At 38.0% G+C, this 23,131-nt stretch overlaps 1 protein-coding gene across 2 annotated transcripts in view; it reads right to left on the bottom strand.

The window, feature by feature from the left end:
- The window catches only part of DERA (deoxyribose-phosphate aldolase), a 201,903-nt gene that overhangs the window by 52,782 nt on the left and 125,990 nt on the right, over nt 1–23,131 (bottom strand). Inside the window, exons 7-9 of one of the 2 annotated variants that reach the window (XM_003906067.5) lie at nt 22,466–22,578; nt 18,763–18,912; nt 17,854–18,455 (exon numbers count right to left, since the gene is read on the bottom strand). In XM_003906067.5, coding sequence (XP_003906116.1) covers nt 18,399–18,455; nt 18,763–18,912; nt 22,466–22,578 — 320 coding nt within the window. In that variant the 3' untranslated portion in view covers nt 17,854–18,398. Of the gene's footprint in view, nt 1–4,471; nt 4,556–17,853; nt 18,456–18,762; nt 18,913–22,465; nt 22,579–23,131 lie in introns of those variants that run through there. The other variant, XM_009180293.4, reaches the window with a different exon arrangement.

Below are 23,131 nucleotides of genomic sequence, written 5' to 3'. Positions count from 1 at the left end.
CCTCCACCTCCACATCCTGGGTTCAAGCGATTCTCCTGCCTCAGCCTCCCGAGTAGCTGGGATTACAGGCATGTCCCACCATGCCCGGCTAATTTTTGTATCTTTAGTAGAGACGGGGTTCTATTTGTAATTTTTTGAGAAGGCTCCATAATGTTTGCCATAATGGCTGTATTTACTAATTTAAACACCAACAGTGTATAAGAGTTCCCTTGTCTCCTGTCCTTATTAGCATTTGATACTTTTGGTCTTTTTCATATAGCCATTCTAACTGGGGTGAGATAATATCTCATTGTGGTTTTGATTTGCATTTTCCCTGATCATTATTGGTGTTGAGCATTTTTTCATATAATTGTTGGCCATTTGTACGGCCATTTCTTTTGAGAAATGTCTATTCAGAGCATCTGTCCACTCTTTTTTTTTTTTTTTTTTTCGGTTTTTTTGAGACAGGATCTCACTTTGTTGCCCAGGCTGGAGTGCAGTGGTGTGATCACAGCTGACTGCATCCTCAACCTCCTGGGCTCAAACAATCCTCCTTGCTTAGCCTCCTGAGTAGCTGAGACCACAAGCACGTGCTACTACAAGTGCCTAATATTTTTAACTTTTTAGTTCAGGTTTGTGCAATAAACCTACATGTGCCAGTTTGTTACATAGGTAAATTTTTGTCCTAGGGGTTTGTTGTACAGATTATTTCATCACCTAGGTATTAAGCTTAGTACCCATTAGTTACTTTTCCTGATGCTCTCCCTCCTCCCACCCTCCACCTCCACCATCTGACAGGTCCCTGTGTGTGTTGTCCCCCTCTATGTGTCCATGTGTTCTCATCCTTTAGCTCCCACTTATAACTGAGGACACATGGTATTTGGTTTTCTGTTCCTGTTAGTTTGCTAAGGATAATGGCTTCCAGCTCCATCCACGTCTCTGAAAAGGACATAATCTAATTCTTTTTTATGGCTGCATAGTATTCCATGGTGTTTATGTACCAAATTTCCTTATCCAGTCTATCACTGATGGGTGTTTAGGTTGACTCCATGTCTTTGCTATTATGAATAGTGCTGCAATGAACATTCACATACATGTGATAAAATGATTTATATTCTTTGGGATGTATACCTAGTCGTGGGATTGCTGGGTTGAAAAATATTTCTGCTTTTAAGGCGCTGAGGAATTGCCACACCGTTTTCCACAAAGGCTGAACTAATTTACACTCCCACCAATGGTGTATAACTATTCCTTTTTCTCCACAATCTTGACAGCATCTGCTTTTTTAAAAAAAAATAAAAAATAATAGTTATTCTGACTGGTGTTAGGCAGTGTCCTGTTGTGGTTTTGATTTGCATTTCTCTAATGATCAGAGATGTTGAGCTTTCTTTTGTATGTTTGCTGGCCACATGTATGTCTTCTTTTGGAAACTCTCTGTTCATATCCTTTGCCACTTTTTAATGGGTTTTTTTTCTTGTAAATTTAAGTTCCTTTTAGCTGATGGATATTGGACCTTTGTCAGATGCATAGTTTGCAAAGATTTTCTCCGATTCTTTAGGTTGTCTGTTTACTCTGTTGGTAGTTTCTTCTGCTGTGCAGAAATTCTTTAATTAGCTTTTTTGTTGCAATTGCTTTGGTGTCTTCATCATGAAATATTTGCTTTTGCCTATGTCCTGAATGGTATCACCTAGCTTGTCTTCCAGTGTTTTTATAGTTTTGGGTTTCACATTTAAGTCTTTAATCCATCTTGAGTTACATTTTCATATATGGTGTAAGGAAAGGGTCCCATTTTAATCTTCTGCATATGGCTAGCCAGTTATTCCAGTACTATTTGTTGAACAGGGAATCCTTTCCTCATTGCTTGTTTTTGTCAGATTTGTCGAAGATCAGATATTTGTAGGTGTGTGGTCTTATTTCTGTGTTCTCTGTTCTATTGCATTGGCCTATGTGTCTGTTTTTGTACCAGTACCGTGCTGTTTTGGTTACTGTAGCCCTGTACCATAGTTTGAAATTGAAATTGGGTAGCATGATGCCCCCAGCTTTGTTCATTTTGCTTAGGATTGCATTGGCTCTTCAGGTTCATTTTCAATTCCATATAGATTTTAAAATAGTTTTTTTCCAGTTCCGGGAAGAATGCCATTGGTAGTTTGATAGGAATAGCATTGAATCTATAAGTTGCTTTGAGCAGTATGGCCATTTTAACAATACTGATTGTTCCTATCCATGAGCGTGGCATGTTTTTCCATTTGTTTGGGTCATCTCTTATTTCTTTGAGCAGTGATTTGTAGTAGTTCTTGTACAGATCTTTCACCTCCCTAGTTAGCTGTATTCCTCAGTTTTTATTCTTTTTGTGGCAATTGTGGATGGGGGTTTGTTCATGATTTGGCACTCAATTTGACTGTTGTTGGCATATAAAAATTCTAGTGATTTTTCCACATTGATTTTGTGTCCTGAGACTTTGCCAAAGTTGTTTATCAGCTTAAGAAGCTTTTGAACTGAGATAATGGGGTTTTCTAGATATAGGATCATGCCATCTGTAAACAGGGATAGTTTGACTTCCTCTCTTCCTATTTGGAAGCCCTTTATTTCTTTCTCTTTCCTGATTGCCCTGGCCAGAACTTCCAATAATATGGTGAATAGAAGTGGTGAGAGAGGGCAACCTGGTGCTGGTTTTCAAGGGTAATGCTTCTAGCTTTTGTCTATTCAGTGTGATGTTGGCTGTGGGTTTATCATATACGGCTCTTACTCTTGTGAGGTGTGTTCCTTCAATACCTAGTTTATTGAGTTATTTATGTGAATGGATATTGAATTTTATCGACTTTTCTGCATCTATTGACCTGATCATGTTTTTGTTTGTTTTTAGTTCTATGTGATGAATCACATTTATTGATTTGTGTATGTTGAACCAACCTCGCATCCCAGGGATAATGCCTACTTGATCATGGTGGATACAGTTTTGGAGTGGCTGCTGAATTCAGTTTGCCAGTATTTTTTTAAGAATTTTTGCATCAATGTTCATCAAGGATATTGGCCTGAAGTTGTCTTTTTGTTCTCGTCGTTTTTATCTCTGCCAGGTTTTGGTATCAGAATGACAATGGCCTCACAGAATAAGTTAAGAAGACGTTGGGCACATGGGCTCATGCACGTAATCCCAGCACTTTGGAAGGGGGAGGCAGGCGGATCACCTGAGGTCAGGAGTTCAAGGCCAGCCTGGCCAATATAGCAAAACCCTATCTCTACAAAAAACAAAAATTAGCTGGGTGTGGTGGCACACAACTGTAGTCCCAGCTACTCAGAAAGCTGAGGCATAAGAACTGCTTGAACCCAGGAGGCAGACATTACAGTGAGCTGAGATCGCACCACTGCATACCAGCCTGAGCCACAGAGCGAGACTCCATTGCAAAATAATAATAATAACAACAACAATAATAAAATTGTTTAAAAAGCCTAAATTAGGAAGGAATCCTTCCTCCTTAATTATTTGAATAGTTTCAGTAATTCCTAGACTCAAGTGAATCTCCTGCCTCAGCCTCCCTAGTAGCTAGGACCACAGGCATGCACCACCATACCCAGCTAATTTTTATTTTTATTTTTATTTTTTTTTTAGAGGTAGGGTCTTACCATGTTTCTCAGGCTAATCTTAAAGTCTCAAGAGATCCTCCCACTTCGGCCTCCCAAAGTGCTGGGATTACAGGTGTGAGCCACCATGCTTCGCCAGGTTATGCACTTTTATTGCCAAAAGACCATTCTTAAAGGCTATATCAATTCATTTTCCTACCATTGGAACATAGGTATACCAATTTCCTACGTTTCTGCCAACACTAGGTATGCCATTCTTTGTAACTTTTAAAGAATTAGGTATCTAGTATAAATTGTGTTGACTTCCTGATATAAAACCTCCAAGGGCTCTCCATTGTCTATAGTAGTCATTCTCAAACTTTTTGGTATCAGGACCTCTTTATAGTCTTAATAATTATTGAGGGCACCAAAGATCTTGGTTTATGTGGTTTGTATTTATTTCAAATGGAAAAAAAAATCCTACCAGTGAGATATGACATTGTTTTACATTTTCACAAATCTCTTTAGTGACTGGCTTATTCTATTATAGTAGAAGTGGAAATCTCACATCTGCTTCTGCATTTGATCTGTTGCAATCATGTAGTCTCCAAGACACTCCCTGGCACAGTCATGAGAGAACAAGTGTAGAAAAGGTAAATCATGTTTTAGTATTATCTGAATGCAATTTTGGCTTCATGAACCCCCTAGGAAGTTCTTAGGGTCTTCTAGGGCTGTCCAAAATATATGTTGATAACCACAAAGTCCAAAGAAATAAAGTCTAACTATTTAAAATGTCATACTATTCCTTTCTTGATTTAATACTAAACCTTCCTCAATTATCCTCTCTAGCATGGTCCTTCTTAAAGTCATGCAGAATTCTGACTACTTCTCAAAAACATTATGAATTCTCAGTTCTACGTATTTTTGCACTTACCATTTTCTCTTCCAAGAATGCCTGTCTCTGGCTGCTATGTTGGTGTTTGAAGGAGCTCAGTACCTTCTCCAAATTCAGAATAAACTGAGACAAAACAAAAAAGCAAGCAGATAGAATCAAGTAATGCCTTTATTACCAATAAAGTTGATTTTGAAGAATGTGGGCTAATATACGGTAACAATGGGTTTCCTGATACTCCATACCCAAAACTTTACAGACCCATCGACCCAGGTGCAGAAAGCACTAGACAACTGCAAGCTTCCCCCAGGTACATTTCCCTGCCCCATTATAATTATTATTATTTGAGATGGAGTTTCACTCTTGTTGCCCAGGCTGGAGTGCAATGGCACCATCACAGCTCACTGCACGATCACCTCCTGGGTTCAAGTGATTCTCCTGCCTCAGCCTCCCAAGTAGCTGGGATGACAGGTGCCTGCCACCAGGTCCAGCTAAGTTTTTGTATTTTTAGTAGAGATGGGGTTTCACCATATTGGCCAGGCTGGTCTCAAACTCCTGACCTCAGGTGATCCACCTGTCTCAGCCTCCCAAAGTGCTGTGATTACAGGTGTGACCCGTTGTGCCCGGTCCCCATTATTAAATTTTGATAATGAAAGAAAGAAAGAAAAGGGTGGAGGAAAGACTTGAGCAACATAGAAACACCCAGTTCCTAATCCTATAGTCAACAAGATAAATCACTCCATCTTCACTGGGAAATGTTGACCAAAAACAACAACAACAACAACAACAACAACAAACTCTAAGATATTTAAAAAGGCTTATTCTGAGCCAATATGTGTCACCATGGCCCAGGAGGCAGTTTCAAGAGGTCCTGCAAAATTGTGTCTGAGGTGGTCAGGTTCCATGTTGGTTTTATACATTTTAGAGAAACAGGAACTGTAGGTAAAATCTTAAATCTGTACATGAAAGGTGTACATTGTTTCAGCCTAAAGAGGTGAAGCAGCCTTGCTGTGTAGAGTAACACCCAAGGTTTGCTGTCCCACAGCCAAGGAGAACAAGGACGCAGACACACAAAGAGTGAGGTTAAAAGTGTAAGTTTAATAGGCAAAAGAAAGCTCACTGCTGCAGAAAGGGGTCCCAGAGAAATGGGTTGCTGGATCCATGGTGAAATTCAGGGGGGTTTATAGATGAGCTGGTGAGGAGGCAGTGTCTGATTTACATAGAGCATGAAAGACTGGTTGAACCAGGTGTGCCATTTGCATAGGGTGCGAAAAACTGGTTAGGAGTAAGTATCCACTTGCATAGGGTGTGAATTTCTGGCTGCCCCCACCTGAATCTTTTATTATGCAGGCAGGTTCTCTACCTGAGCTGCACCATGTTGCCCATTTCTCTATTACTGTACATGTAGTAACAAAAAAGGAAGATGGAGCTTCCATGTTGGGCACATCTGGCCCTCAGGTAGCCCTTTTCTATTGACACAGCTGCCAGTATCCCCCCGTGCAAGCTTCCAGCTTGCTTATCTATGTTCGCAGCTCAATTTTTCAGGCTGCTCTTCATTACAAAAGAAATGACTTGGGGGCTGCTTATTGTTAGAAGGGAAGCTCTTCCAAGGACTCTGTTGGCCTCACTATCTGCCTAAATAATTTCTTTCTACCACCTGTATCAGAGGCATAGTATCTTGAAGTTGAGGTGTGTATTAGTCCATTCTTGCACTGCTATAAAGAAATAACTGAGACTGGATAATTTATAAAGAAAAGAGGTTTAATTGGCTCTCAGTTCTGCAGGCTATACAGGAAGCATGATGCTGGCATCTGCTCACCTTCTGGAGAGGCCTCAGGAAACATACAATCATGGCGAAAGGCAAAGGGGTAAATAGCACTTCACATGGCTGGAGCAGGAGGAAGAGAGAAGTAGGGAGGTCCACAAACTTTTAAACCACCATGTCTCCTGAGAACTCACTCACTATACAGTACCAAGCGGGGATGGTGCTAAAACATTCATAAGAACTCCACCCCCATGATCCAATCACCTCCCACTAGGCCCCACCTCCAACACTGGGGATTACAATTTGACATGAGAGTTGGGTGGGGACACAGATCCAAACCATATCATGGGGCTTATGGATCACAGATGGATTTAAAGATTTTCTGTTTGGCAATTGGTTAAGCTTCATCTAAAGAGGATGTCAATAGAATAGAATATTTGTGTTAAGATGGGGGGGTTGTGAGACCACGGTTGTCATGTAGATGAAGCCTCCAGATGACAGCCTTCAGGGAGAATGTATGGTGAATATCTCCTTTTGTACCTTAAAAAGTGTCAAATGCTTAATCTCTCCTAGATCCCCGAGAGGCCTGCCATATTAACAGAGATTCTCTATAGATGCAGATTTCTCCCACAAAAGACAGCTTTGCAAGGCCATTTCAAAATATGCCAAAGAAATACATTTTGGCCTAAAGCATTTTTATTTCCTTCAGAGTCTGCTATTTGTTATATGATGTTATATCAGAATCACGTTGGAATTTGGTATCTTACTGCCACAAAGAGTCTGTTTTGTCAGGCTTATGATCTCTAATGTTAAGGCTGCCCAGTTATGCCTAAACCTTAAAAGGGAGGGGGTTTAATGAGATGTGTCCAACCTCCCTTTCTTTCGTGGGTAGGAATTCAGTTTTTCAGGTATCTCTGAGATCACCCTGGCCCAGATGCGGGCCATTCAGTCGGTTGGGAGGCTTAGGATTTTATTTTTGGTTTACAGGAAGCATGACTGAAAGAGAAACCAGGAGTGGTATCCTAATTGTTTTCTTTCACATAAAAGGAAACAGGAGTGGGGATGAATCATATCTCCCACTGCCGCCTCTCTCTCAGCCCCTCCCCACGCATACACACAGTACAACCAATATTCTCTACCTACAAAATCCCTAGTCATACTTAAGCGTGACCTCTTGTATGAAGTTTTAACCTCCTGATGTCTTCTCCCCTCTACCTATAGAGCACTTTTTACATACAAATAAATTCAAGTCATATTAAGACTTACATACACAGCACCGAAGATACAAATACAAGTAAGATACTATTTCTAGTTTGAAAAAGTTTGAGAAAAGATATCTATGACAGCATCTCTGATATAGTTGTCAGATTTTTATTCCCTACATTTATTCTTTCAACAAATTTAGAAGCACCAAGTACACAGACACCCTCATTCCACCAAATAATAATTTACACAAGTCATTGCACCATCTGAAATCTTTCTACACCATTTGACCTTCACAAATCTCTACTCAACTTTCACCCTGACCCTGAAATTACTCTCATTTCCTATCAAGATCTAGCCAGAACAAGGTCACCAGTAATTATCTCCCAAGCCCAACAATTCATTTTTTCATCCTTCCTATTTCCCTAGTAATTTTATACTTGGGTGGATGCCTTTGAGTGTTTGTGTGTTTTGTATTTACAGCTATAATGGTAGAAACCTGCAGTATCACAGCTCATTTTATAAGGCTTTGGAAATAACATAGGCCGAATCCCAGACCCTAAGACCCAGCAGTAAATATAATAAAAGCCTGATATAACATGTTTAACCTGGAAGGAGGGCATTGTTTCTGTCCCTTAACAGCTCATTATAGAGATTCCACTTCATTGCTATTTCTCCCCATCTACAAAGCAGCCTGCAGACTGCTTGAGAACATGATCATTGGCTAGATGTTTAGATTAAATGACCTTTAGGGGTCTCTTTTTACCCCCTGAAATTCTGTAATTCTGGTGAGTTTCTTTTTCTTAGAAGTGCGGTGCAAAAGCATCATCTCAAAACAATGCCTAGCTCATTGCAGCTAAAAACAGACACAGGAGCCAGAATAACTGGCCTCAAATCTTGACTATATACATGGTCTTAAGACAAAGCATTTTAATTTTTCTAGCTTCATCAACTCATCTATAAAATGATGATCATACTCATACCTACTTCATAGGCCTGTTGTGAGGAACAAATAGCTGATATATTTAAATCATAGTGCCCACCACTTACGAAGTGTGCAGTAAATTATGAACTACTAGTTAGCAAATATGTGTCCAAGGAATTCTACAATTCCATGAACTCCCAGTAACTTACAATATATGTCAGTAGGCACTCACAAAACACTGGAAACTGTTCTTAGGTCTGAATTTTATAGACCTCATTCAAACCTTTTAAATACCTGGTTTCATCAAAACAAAAATATCTTTTAAATTAGAAAGACAGTCAGGATTTTTTGAAAACTAATTCTTAGCATAAGTACCAGGTATATACATACTAAATCTACCAACTGAAATGCCATTATGAGATCATGTTGGCGTAATTCTATTATATTCAAAAAATTCACATCCATTTTTTTTAAAAGCTCAAAACAAGCATTCACACAACTGTAATATCTCTTCTTTGCAAAATCTTACTCTAGGTGTGTCAAAAGTTCTAATCAGTCCACCAGGATACAGACACTGACAGCAGTTTAAAAGGCATAATCCAGTAACATATTACCTAGTTCCATGAAGCTTGGAAACTGAAACAAACTTTCAACCTTGGAATGACTTAAGCAGTGGGTAAATTTGGCACATTTTAGTCATTTTAAAAGCATTAAAACATATTTCAAAGATTTCAAACTTGCAATTATTTTTGCTCCCACTCAAAACATGAAATAAACATTGGTTTTAAAAAGATATGTGCTTTTTAATCTATCAAAACAAACAGCTTAATGAATAAAAATTGTTTCCCCAAACTAAACCATTTTTCATACATTTGCAATGTATCCAGCAGGTTTTAGCAGTCTGAACATAGAAAAGCTATTGGTAAATTGTAGCCCCCTCCTATATTCATATATATCAAACTTCAGGTGTGGTTATTTTATGAAAACTCCTCGAAAAATATGTTTCACACATTTACTTTGAAACTTAATTCACTAGCAAAGCTGCACTTTTGTCTACCTCAGTGACACTAATATTTATGCTTATCTTGTGGACTGGGTCTCACTTTATACATCTTCCCTGTATTAATCCCAAATGATAATTACCTTTTAAATCTGCTTGACAAATACATTTGGAGCACTTACTCTCTAAGATATTTGGCTGGATGCTTTAAGGAGTTTAAAGCTAGTTACAACAGGCTTACCCCTCAAAGAGCTCCCACTCAAGGTGGGCAGAAAAGCAATGTAGAGAAATAAACTTAGCACAAGACTATCTGCTCTGTCCCTGTCCATTTACAAGTTCTGGGCCTAGTGTGCCATCATGATGAAGGAAGGATACACAGGCCAACCAGACTTCTGTTCTTGGCCACCACTGCCTGACTTGTTTGCCACTGGCCCCTAATTCCTTCTTCTGCAATCTCCTAAATCCTGGCTCCCTATACTCACCCCAAGCTTGTGCCTTTTTTGACACATTTAGAGCCCCTTATTGATTCAGATTTCTCTTCACTCTTGAGTTCCAGACTTGCAAAGCTCCAGGTTAGAGCCCCTTTGCCAGTTCTGCTTTATAAGAACTACTTAACATAGACCCCTCTCACTCCACTTCCCCCTGGCCTTGCAACCTTCCTGCCATAGAAGGGGAATCAGAAAAAGACACAAGGCAATCATTTTATAAGAACGATACAAAGAATGTTCTACAACTGGTTTCTATACCAGTTGTTAAAGTTAAGTCAGAAAAGTGAGAGATGGCTTCTGGGTTTGAATCTTCTTTTCTGATGTTGCTCAGTGATGAGCTTAAAAGATGCCCAGGAGGTAAAACTAAAGCAGAAAAAGCATGCTTATACTCATTAAAAAATTACATTTGTGTTAACAATTTTTCTGTAGTATCTCATCATGGTGATAGAAAGACTAACTAGAACTTCTCAAACAGTTTCTACACGTCAGGCACTTTCCGGATCCAATTTTATTAATTATTCCCCTCCACATTTCAATGGGTATAAGTTTTATCTGAGGGAGAAATACAGAATAATAACAGATGTCTCAGGAACTGCCACTTAACATCCCCATTTCTTAGCACTTTAGTTTTAAAGTTGCTGTTGCGTCTACTACTGTTTCAATGTGAATCAGAATTTGTATGCATTCCAAACATAAATCTTCCTTTTCAAATGTAACATGTATACAAATTCCAACTCCTTGGCTTCAGGCAAAAGCAGCATATCAAAACAGGTGGCATCCTCCAGGAAGACAAGCCTAGAACTTCTATAAATCAATGGGGATAGGTGCATGGGCTGACAGCAGGTTTCCCTGCACCCAATCTGGCACTGAAGAGAAACGAGAGAGGTGGAGCTAACAGAGAAAGCATATGACAACTCCATATCTGTAGGAAGCAGCCTGTTATTGAGGCAGAATCAGAGAAAAGAAATGCATTGTGAGTAGCCCTAAAGCTGCTAATCTCTGGTGGTGAGGGACAGTTAAGGCCAAAATAATTCACTCAAATACATAATCCTGTGTCATAAAGAATGTATGTGTCTGTAAACAATAAGAATTCCTGCCAGCCTAGAACATGGATAGATGTAGCATTTATTCCACACAAACCTCTTGCCAGTACTTGGTCCAGAAAAAACTTATCTCATTAAAAAATGAGCATCTATGCAAAACTAATCCAAGAAAATAAGAGAAAACAAATAGGGGGGGAAATAGAAGACAAAGAATATTCACCAAGAAAAATGTTTCCATAAAGTAGATGAAAATGTGGGGCAAACATATTGCCAAAGTCTTAAAAACAAACAAACAACTGAAACAAAGCTACTGTATCTATAAAACAAGAGTTCATATCAAATATACAAGAGCTCAGGGATGATAATTCCAGACAACAGAAAATGAAATATAATTTGGTAGAGCTCAGAAAACAAACATTTCACTGAAAGCAACCAGACTGTGCTGAAAACACTGCAAGAAAAAAGGATGACAGGAATAGAAAATAGTATGAAATGAAGTAGGAAAAAAAAAACCCCAGAACTAGAGAAAGTAATAGCTAGACAGGACACATGTGCAATAACCGGCATCTTGAAGAAAAGTTAAAAAATAGTAATAAATAGGAAAACTGTTAAAGATATACTTCAAAGTAACTTTCTAGAAATATGTTTTGGATCTGTAGACTAAGAGGGTACACTGAACCCCAGGAAAAACTGATACAAAACATTCAGCCTTGAATCTTGTTTTATTAAGGTTACTGGCATTGAAAGAAAAATCTGTTGTTGGACTGAGGCAAAAGTTTAAGTCAGGCTGTTACTATGTACAGCAGTGTTCAATGCTAGCAGACACTGGGGCAATAATACAAGGTCCTCAACGAAATAAAGTGTGTGATCCAAGAACTGTACATGGCCAAATAATCACTAAAGTGTAAAGAAAATAAAATTTTTGAACTTGCAAAAACTCAGGGAATGTAGTCCCAAAGCCATTCTTCAGGAAACTACTAGAGGCCAAACTTTGAAAAGAATATGAGTGTTGACTGCATTTAACTTTGCAACTAAGACAAAAACAATTGTGGAGATTATGGTCACAGAACAGAATTTAGATGTTATAAACTCTAATGATGTAGTATATAGCAAAAGTTTGAAGAAGAGGACAAGGTGGTGGGTAGGTATGCTGATTTTCTCATCTGCAGAGAACAGAATATTATTATTAAAGCTGATAAATCATGTAATAGAGCTATAAGTATATTTCCAAGCCTCAAGAATATGTTATAAAAGCTATCTGACATCAAAAATCAGATGAGTTTGGAAGGAAGATAAGGGAAAGAAAGTAGAAAGAAATAATTTCATCATGCTCTCGGTAGGAAGTCAATAGCTGTCTAAATAAACAGAAGCATATGTATTTGGAGGAAAGGGCATTGTCATATATTGCTGGTGAGAGTGCAATTTTCTTTAAACAAAAGGACTCCATAGGACTTCTCTGGACCTATTACATGGGACCAAGAAACAAGGGGCAACTTTGCAGTGTTCAGCTTTAGAGACCAACTGAAAATGGAAATACAGTAGAGGGGCAACATGTTCTTTCTTAACACAAAGCATTAACTGTCTCTCCACTGCCACCTTGTTATATTGTAGTTGACAACTGTGACACTTGACCGTCCACTACCTTTTGAACACGATATGCCCTGTTCCCCAAGAAGGCAGCCAAAACTTGCTTTCTCAGCTTTCTGTGCAGCTAAGGTACAGGGATGTGGCCAACACTGTAACAATCAGACATAACCAGACGGGAACTTGATACTCAAGAGATCAACATGAGGAATTCATCTCTGGCCACTGTGATAAACCCAACTTTCAAGGAAGGCAAAGGCAGGGGTTCTGGTATCAAGTGCCCTGAGACAGTACCAATGAGGCAGTACCATCAGGTCTACACTTGATCTTAGCCAAAAGGCCAAGAAGTGATTAAGAGCAGTTCTAAAGAGTGGTTTGAGCATTATTCTTACCTAGCTGCCTCTATTTCTGATGTAGTTTGGATATTTGTCCCTGCCCAAATCTCATGTTGAACTGTAATCCCCAATGCTGAATGCAGGACCTAGCGGAAAGTGGTTGGGCCATCAGGACAGATCCCTTATGGCTTGGTGCTGTCTTTGCCATAGTGAATTCTCTCAAGAGCTGGTCATTTAAAAGTGTGTGGCACCTCCCCATTCCACCTCTTGCTCCTATTTTCACCATGTGATGTGCCTGCTTTCTCTTCACCTTCTGACATGATTGTAAGTTTCCTGAAGCCTCCCTGAAGCTGAGCAGATGCCAGCACTATGCTTCCTATAAAGCCTGCAGAACCATGAGCCAATTAAACCTCTTTTCTTTATAAATTACCCAGTCCCAGGGATTTCTTTATAGCGATGCAAGAATGGCCTAATAAAACTCCCCACTATCTGGCCATCTTGGATATTCTGTAAGACAGCATGCTTTAAGAATAAGTATCTTTTTTTGCTTAAACTAGGTAGAGTTATGTTGCTTATGATTAAGAACTGTGCCTAAGTGCATTATAGTACTGGCAAAGCAAACACTTAACAAAGCAAAAAACAAATTTAAAACATCCTTTTATGTGGAAAAGACCAAGGAACTAACATTTTCATTTGCTCTAGAGACCATATACACAGTACCTTCAAAATAAGCCAAGTATCTGTGAAACATACCATTCCCTAGAACATCTTATCTATTCTAAATGTAAGTTAAAGAATGGGCTCTGTTAAAATATGTCTTGGTTTTAAAGTACATTATATATAAATCACCAAAAATTATAGCATTCCAGACTGGTAGAATCAAATACAGCTGAATCTTACAATCTTGGCTTGCTAAAATCCTTTGGAGATTTTATGGATAATGATTCTAAATTCATCTAATTTATTCTAGGCTCCAAAGCTTGCTTTTAAGCCCAGAGTGAAATCAAGTTCATTGCCTAGTGTGAAAGGATTAAGGGATAATGTCATTTCCATTGTCCCCTCTCCTGTTCTTGGCTATGAAAAGCAGCAAAATATACACATTCATCCTAGAGCTTCATGATAAAGAAGTGCTGCAGCTGGTGAATTTTACTGCTTAATAGACACATTTAATTTGGAATCCAGGTATTGAGTGCAAAGATTTCTAATGTAGTGGTTCCCAAAGTGTGGTTCCCAGAGCACAGCATCAGCATCACCTGGGCACTTGTTGGAAATACAAATTCTCAGGCTCTACAGCTAACTTATTGAATTGGAAATTCTGGGGGTAGAGATGAGACTTGTTTCATATAATTCTTCCAGTGATTCCATTTGAGAAACACTTTTTTTTGGCAGCACAACTAAACCATCAAACACAAAGACAAGTCTACTACTGAGAATAGTAAGATGTACCTTCTTAATAACACATTCTAGTCCATTCAGGGAGTCCTTACCTAGAACTTAACTTCACGTGTAGCATAAATTTCATTTCTTCTTCTACAGAGGAGATATAGGACGTGTTCCTAAAGTCTAATATAGAAGTAACTTTTCCTGGGATTGTCAGACATTAAGAACCCTTTGATCTTCTCTTCAGGCTAAATAATCCCAGTTCCTTTAAGCTTTACTTATAATCACTTCTTATAAGGTACTTATCGCTTTTTAAAACTCTTTACCAATCTCCAGAATAAAGAATAAACTTATTTTATTGTTCAAATGAATTGAAAATATTCCCTGTCATTGGACAATAGAAACTAATGCCATGCGACCTAGGTTTCTTATATTCTACCTGTTTTACAAGATGTACTTCTAAAAATATCAAATTTCAGGCCTGTCCTTTCTAGATATTCCAGTTCTTCCTCCTCATCTGTGTTCTTTTTCCCAATAAAAAGTTTTAGTTCATTGTAAGGTCACTAAGTATTTCACGTATATTGCATTAAACATCCTGATCCTCATCTGTCCTATTAAGTGTGAATTGACCAGATGGATATTCCTCTGACTCTCTCCTGAGCAGGTTTTAGTTAATTAAAAATGATTATTTTTACTACATATTTGATATATCAGCCAGATGTTACCTGTGGTCATTTCTAAAAAGGATCATTTGGTGCTGGTTGTAAAATACATATTTTCTTTGGGAGGCAAAGCCCCTGAGTGTGATCAGAAAAATAAAGGTAGAAATTGATTTCACCTCATACCTTTTTCCTAGTGCCAAAATGGGCATAACATTTCACTGTCTTGGAAGGTAAGATCTATTCAAATTCTTTCTTCTTCTTTATGCCTCTGCACTGTGGCCCTATTTATGATGTGTACAGTATCAGGTAGATGGAAGAAAAATTAATATTGGTTTCTCTCTGTACTAGAAGTGTAAGTTAATTTTTCCAAAGAAACAGATTTGGTTTCTGTAAGACATGTATGTATGACATAGCAAACTGTTCTGCTCAATCAGGATGGAGATTGTGTTATGTTGTTGGGAGGATGCACTTCCAGATATCTGTAACAGTTCCCACTGCTACCACAGGTCTCTACAAACTATTTTTCATGTGAACCAATTTGTCTGAATTTCTCATCAGTGTTGAAATAATCCAGAATGGGGCAAGAATACTTTAATTATAAAACTGTTTTGTGACAACACGTCATTTCCTCTCCATGTGTATACAAATTAGAATCCAAACAAGCCCCCATAACACATTTTTTTCTTCCTTAAAATAAAGTAACATTCAACCCTTAAAAAAAATCATCCAAATTTTTTTGGATGGTCATCCAAAAAAATGACCAATTTGGATGACCAATTTTAGAGGTCATCCAAAATTCTGAGATTCTAACAGATGAAATCAACCATGCTATCACACTATCACTTGGTATAGATTGAGAAGGTTGGTCTCTAAAACACCATTTCAAAGACTCCAAGAGGCAAAGGTGAATCTCTTGTAAGTCTTAAGTTTACATGGTGACAAACATGATTAGATATAGCAGGGTGCGTAAACAAGCGAGAAATGTTCAGTTCCAAAGACTAGGGTATGTGTTGTAAAATAATTCGTCATGTGGTGGGGATGTACGTTCTGGCATCACCTCTGACATTCTATGTGGTCTTGCACAAGTGACTTCTCCAATCTGTTTCGTTTCTCAGTGTAAAAAAAAAAAAAAAGTGTTGAACTACATGTTCTCTAAAGTCTCTTTATGCTCCCACGCTATGACTGATTGTTTCAAAAATAACTTTAAAGCCTAATATTCTTACTGAACAATTGCAACAGGGCAGGGTGCTTTTATTAACTTAGAAGCTTTAAACACAGAACACAGAAGGTCATTTTCTGATTGTATAAAGCATCTGATCCCAATGTTCTGAAGTACACACATCAGCTTGTAGTAAATCATAGTCACCTCAGAAATGACCTCTTCCTCTTACGTTTTCATAGCAATCAACATTAATGAGGGTGTTCCTATTAAAGTCATCTGTGTTACATTTGATTTCAAGAGCCAGGTAAGGATGGGCAGACATTCCCAGATGAACAGTCCCACAGTCCTTGGAATAAAATTTCCCCCCAAATATAACATTACTTACCTTTAGATCAGGCCATGCTCATCAGCCTCTAATAGGTCTGAGGGACTCACTAATCTTAATTTCCTATGTGAATCTGTAATTGTCCACAGAGGTCAATTTCAGTGGATGCCTCATATAAATTAAAATTGAAGATAATGATGCCTGTTCACTTGATCAACTAAAATGACCAGCTGGGTTTAATGGGAGGAAAACAGAACCCCCTGTGAAATTGGAATAGCTTCAAAGATGATAGACTGTAATTATTTTTCTGTAATGTTTCTTCTCCAAAGGTGACCGGCCATTGCACTGGTGGGCACCTGGGCTAGCATATTATGAGGCTGAATACGTGTTCGGAGCCACTGACCATATCCAAAGGCACAAGTCAAAAGTTGGCATCCTGCTAAGGCAATGGGGAAAAACAGAATTTCTTTTCTATTCTTATTTTAGTCATTTCATTTACAGTTAAGAGAGGTGCTCTGAGGGACTTGCTAAATTGTCTCCCGAGAGGCAAATTCTAATTTAGATTGGTACAAAAGTGTTTTCTCTTTTTAGCCATAAAACATTGTCTTGAATTTGTTCTAATTATCCTTAGGGTAATATAATTTTAGGTCTGAAAGAACTTTGACATCATCTGCCCCAACCCATTTTCTTTACAGATGAAGAAACTGAGGTCAAGAGATGTGAACTGACTGGACCAAGGAGTCAAAGAGGGAGAGTTCAGGCTAGAATTCAGCAGGTGAGAAGATGAAACCAAAACTGACTTCCAGTCCAGGTTTTTGCTTATGAGCAACTGGAGAGCCATTCAGGGAAGAAAAAGACTCTCCTGATGAAAATCACCATTTAAAGAAACACATTCTGTAACGAGGTAGAGGTGCTAGCAAGCAGAATCTCCAGAAGAGCGAGGCTGGGACAGACAGACAGCAGAAAAACCAGCCAGCACGAGGCAGATTACCGTCCCCTCAGCTGATGGGAGCTCTGTTTATGTACACCTGACTATGTGTATCGAGGGAAAGGGAGACCTGGGGGTGACTGCACGCACTTGGGAGCCTGCCTGTCTGCTTGGGCTTGATTTTTAACTCTGCTAATTTTGAGCAACCTTTGGCATGTTGCTTAAATTCTTTGTTCCTCAGTCCCCTGTCTGTATAAAAGGATGATTACATCAGTACTTACTGCTATAAGGATCAAACCCCTTACTGTATTTACCTTACTATTACGAGGATTAAATCAGAGTTAAATAAATTGATACATGTAAAGCTTATTACATAGCAAGTACTGTTAATATCTACTGTTTTCCTCCATTCACTATACCAGAAAATTTGAAGAGTTTCAGAACACATACATAAGTTGCATTCATTAATAATGTACTAGGGTGTTTTACAGATACATACTCAAGGAATCAACTAGAGAGATTCAGAGACTCACTGATCAAATCTCTTTTTATGTTTCACGTATTACTTTTTCATTATGTATTGTAATACTTTTAAGTTTTTTTAAAAAAATAAACTATAGGAACTTTATTATTTAAAAAACTTTAATGATATCCATAGTTGTATATAACAATGCCAGAAAGTTCATCAGCACGACAATTAATAAAAGCACATACCCATTGCGAAAATGAAAGATGAGTTTTCACGGCAGGAAATTAGTGCTGAATCAGTGACTCCTGAAGTCGTTACAGCAGCACTTGCGGAATGTTGCATTTTCCTTTGCTAGGGCACACTGCTTGGGCAGTTTAATACTGTTTTTTTCCACCTTAGAATTTGATGTTGTCAAAGCTACCATTAACATTTTACTTAAGGGTTTTTAGGAGAAACCCTTCACAAAGTTAATAGTGCAGATCTTCTAGTAATTAAGATCATTTCAGATGTGCCTGAAACGAGTACCACATGTGGATGAGTTTGGTTTTTCCTTTCCATTCTTTAAGCTCGGTAGAAATTTTAAGGAGAGGAATGCCAGTTACCTATTACCCAATGTTTTAATTAAATAATTTTAGCAATTGTGTAGAAAAATAATTTTTAAGCGTTGTCCTAAAGAACTTTTCTGGAAGTGGTGACTAATTTAAGACATTGGAAGATCATGATAAGCTGCGTATCTTCCAGTCACATGATGGTAAATCTGTGAGGAAAAGCAGAGTTTAATTAACAATCATTCTATAATTATACACATCAGTTAATAGTTATACTATCAAATAATAATGAATAGTTTTAACGAACATTTCATCTTAAAGCCTCACTAGTATGCGCTTCAGCAGAATCTCCACCCTACTCACTTGTGATGGAGGTTTGCTTGGAAGAAAAGGTAGAGGATTGGGTAGGATGAGGTCCATCAGATGAGTTTTTATCTCCAGTTCTCAATTGGACTTTTCAATTCCTTTCTCAAAAACACGTGTCAATTTATTCCAAAGACAGAGATTATTACTCACCTGCCTCTCGATGTCCGAGAGCAGAGTACTGGCACCTATACGAAAGAGTTCTGGCTTCAGCCACTCATCTCCAAGCTCCTCCTTTACAAGAGAGAGCCAAGCAAGGGAATCCTTTGCACTGCGGATGCCTCCTGCTGGTTTAAAGCCTATCTAAATGGGAAGGCAGAGAATAGAACAACCTTTATTGTTACTGGATTTCTTTTAAAAATAATAATATGTTTATCACAGTGTTGATTCTCTGTCTCTCCCTCTTTTGTTGAAAAAAAAAATCTTTTCACTTCATCCAGTGAAAGGGCTTAGATCAGTGACTCATGCCCATTCACACTACAGAACAACTTTCCCAAGATTTTTGGAAGAATGTCACTGCTTCTGAAGAGATACTACTGAGGGTTAGTAACCCTCATTAACATTTCACTTATTGGAACGTCATAAACCTCAACCATCTAGACTATAGCTGTGAACCTGGAATAAACAAGGAAGGTGTCAATACATAGGAAAACAGATTACAAAAGCCCATTCATTCTACATTTCTACAAGTAAGCCTGTAGAGTCACTTCTCAGCCTTCATCTTGAGGTTCAAAAGACACACGCATTTAAAATCAAAGGATAGAATCAGCAAGGCTGCAAGGTTACCCTAACCAAACTGGCAGCAATACAGCAAGGAAAGTTGACAGTTGTTTTAATCAATTTAACTGCAGGGATTTTTTTTCTAAGTTGCAGGCACACACAGTTCTAAAAAGCTGGCAGACCAGTTACATAAGAGCAGTAGGAAAACCCCATGGGGGGCTCCTCATACTCCAGTAGTCTTTAAGGGTGGACCATAACACAGCCCAATTCAGTCAATATCTGATATTCGTAAATCATGTCCCTGTATCCATTAGGAAATGAAAGATATGTTCCATATATAATAAAACTCTGATATATAATAAAACTTACATGTTTCGGGAACCTGGCTATCCAGTACAGTCGGGAATCTATAGATGTTAGTAGTCAGAACAACACCTCAGAGCCTGAATACTAAATCTCTCACATTTTACCACTCAGGGCTATGACTGGTTGCCCCAGCAGATGACTGCTAACAGAATGCTAGAGAAGGGAGACATTAAATGAATATAGTCTATTATCTACCCAAGCAGGAAACCTTCTAGTTTAACCCAAACTCCACCATTCCCTGGCCACACCACACCCAATATTTAAGTCCTGTCAATTCTACCTCCTTACTTTCCTTACCCCCCATATGCACACTTTCTGCTATACTCTCACTTATCAGTTCTCACAGGAAGTATCAGTTAAAGTCTTTTAACTGGTTTCCCTGCCTCAATTACACAACATCACACAACTAAGCAGTAGCAGTGCAGGGATTCCAAAGGTATCTGCTGTTACTCTGGAGCCCAAGCTATGACTCTGTAAGGTAGTAGGCGGGTTAAGTAGGATGAGGTTATTTGTTGAGAAGAAGCCAAAAAAATCAATTAGTTGATATTAGCATACATGTTAATCATAGGAGCATTTTTGTCAATTAGACAGTGCTTCTTATAGATTTTCTATACAGTTCAGTTTGTGTCAGCCTGTCTGTTTCCAGAGAGGTTCTAACATAAGTTTATCCTTTTTTTTTTTAAGAGAAAGAATATGGAAAACATAAATCTGCAATGAAATCAGTTATGAAATATTAAACCTCTGTTTCTCAGGAGTGATACTAATCATGGTCTGGAAGGTGGCCTATCTCATTTGAAAACACCCTTAAATCAACGACGTAGAAACTTTAGAGTCTAAGGGCCGCGCAAGCAACTTGTCAACAACCCGAAAGGCTGCACCTGATTTGCAAACACATACACAGAGCCTCTTTGTTTGAAATCAAATATGATTAAATGAATACAATTTGGCCTGTGCCTGTCTTTGTCTTAATAAAACTAGGATGGACTTATTTATTACCGAGGGAAAGAATCAATACAATTAAAAAGAAAGGACTGAAAGACAGCAAAGTGTCCCTCCCTCTGTACTCTGGCCTGGAACACGGAGCACTTAAAAATTTCATTGACATTCTTTGCTTGTTGTCTAAGAGCTCTCCTGAGAAGGGACGTACTCATTTTTCCATTCCAGCATTTAACACAGGTTAACATCGCAAATGGTTAACTACCCAATAAATGTTTCTTGAGAACAAAACTGGATTGGGTCCCCAGTGGCAAGTTTGAACTCTGGCAATGGAACTTAATGCAAACAGATGCCTGAGGACTACGCCAGACCCAAAACCATCAGGGATGGGGGCCCAGGCATCTATAAGTATGAAAAGTTTCACATGTGGTTTGATGTTCTTTGGCTAAGAATGAGAATCACAATCAAATGAGTGGTGGTAGTTTCAACTGAGGACCAAAGATAGATTTATAATTTTTACAGCTTATTTAAACAAAAAGTCTTTTAACTTATTTGGATAATTGCAGAAAGTCTACCAGGGAGAGGTTATTCGAGTTGGGTCAGCTTTCTCATGTAGATCACAATGATATTTATCCTATTCGTAATTAAGATGTGAAGTTATTCTAAGTGTGAAAATTCTGGAAGGAGTTTATTTCCTCTCATAAACTAGTGTGTTAAAAAAAAATCACCTATTCCAAAATAAACTGAAACTACACTTACATATAAAGTCATCACATCCAATGGACAAAGGATTAAAGGTCTTTTTTGGGTTTCTATTCGGCAGAAATCAAGAGACTAGATTTAAAAGATGCCTCTCAGGAAGGGAAAGTGTCATTAAACACACACACACACACACACACACACACACACACAACCTTTCTCTCCAATCATGTAAAAAAAAATCCTTTGAGATAATTTGCAGCTAAACAAGTAACTTGAGATGAAAAGGAAAATCCAAACTCATTTTTAAAAAAGCACCTCATACGCATTTTTCCTGTTAACTTCATATGTTTCAAAAAATATGTATTATTTTTCGAAAAGCTGACAAAAGCTAGTATACACCCTCCTCAGCTTAACAGTCTTCCAAAGAGCACATCCAACTGCCATAAAACGCAAAAATTGATATTTAATTCAAGAGCTATATAACGTCTAGCTACCTTTTCCCTGCTGTTTCACAGCATTTCATTATTTTGTTTAATAAGTTCATCTCCTCGAGAATTTTCTCTTCACCTCATATTATTAAAAGTAATAAGTTTTTCTGGACCGGGGGTTTCCCAACAGAAAAACCAATTTATGTGTGTCCTTCAATAATGACAGGAAAAGATTATTTCCCATTATATTGCATACTTTTCATATCGCCACCACAGCTTATCATTCAATAAATGTTACTCTGCAATTCTTTCCATTCCTCAAGGAAGTTTAATTTCTGCATTAACCTGTTTTCACTGGCCAACGCCTTGTGAGAAAGCCTCTGTGTTGCAGCAGAATTAGTTCGTTAAAGAACCCATTTAGGAATCTCTTGTCAGTGACAAAATTGTCTTCGGTTAACAAAAGGACATAAAGTGAGTTTACATCTTGATCACACGTACTCACTCCCACACTCACAACTCACTTTCTGTTAATCACAATTTTGCTCCATCAATGTGTTCTTTTATAATGAAAGGTAAATTAAACATTTATCTTAACAAAGGTAATTCATTCACAGCTTCTCCATATAAAGACAGTTATTGTGGCTGTAACTAGTATTATAAATAACATCTTTACTCTGAAGAAAGATTTGCTGGCAATAATATACCTTGTTTCCAGTTTTCCAGAAGAAATCTCTAATGGCCCGTAGCATTACTATAGCTACTGGGAAGGTGGCATTTACTGTTTCTTTTCCAGTAGAGGTCTTAATAAAATCTGATCCTAAAACAAAAAGAAGAAAAACTCATGTTAATTAAAGATTTTTTTTTTTTTACACTTTTGAGTCAGTGGGAGAAATGAGTTGTGTAAATTTTTTCCCGAAGAAATCCAATGGTTTTTTTTCATTAACTATTGGAAAAACTAGAACCAAAATCTCCCTTTAAAATAATTATGTTCATACTTTTTCCCCCTTACCATCACTATATTAGGCACCAAATATATTCTCAGTGACGTCTGATACTCTTGCCTCCGTATTTCCACAATGCCAATTAAAATCAAGTTGGTTCATTTAATACATAACTGAGATGAATAAAAACAATTTTATGCCCTATGCTTAATATTATACATCATAACATTTTACTACAAAACTGGAGTGCCTACTCATTTTCTCCTAATTTGCTCATGCTTAATGAAAAGTACACAGTATACAGTTGTGACAGCTCAAGAAGAATCACCATTAGCTGATTTCTATTGCATTGTTCATTAATGAAAGAACTGCCTTCTAAGATTAGCATTTCCACAAAAGACACCATGCTATTTCATACCTTGCAAATAT

This window comes from Papio anubis, chromosome 9 (genome assembly GCF_008728515.1).
Source record: "Papio anubis isolate 15944 chromosome 9, Panubis1.0, whole genome shotgun sequence".
In the NCBI taxonomy this organism is placed as follows: Eukaryota; Metazoa; Chordata; class Mammalia; order Primates; family Cercopithecidae; genus Papio; species Papio anubis.
The sequence above is the reverse complement of the archived record's forward strand: the minus strand, read 5'-3'. Positions and strand labels throughout refer to the sequence as shown.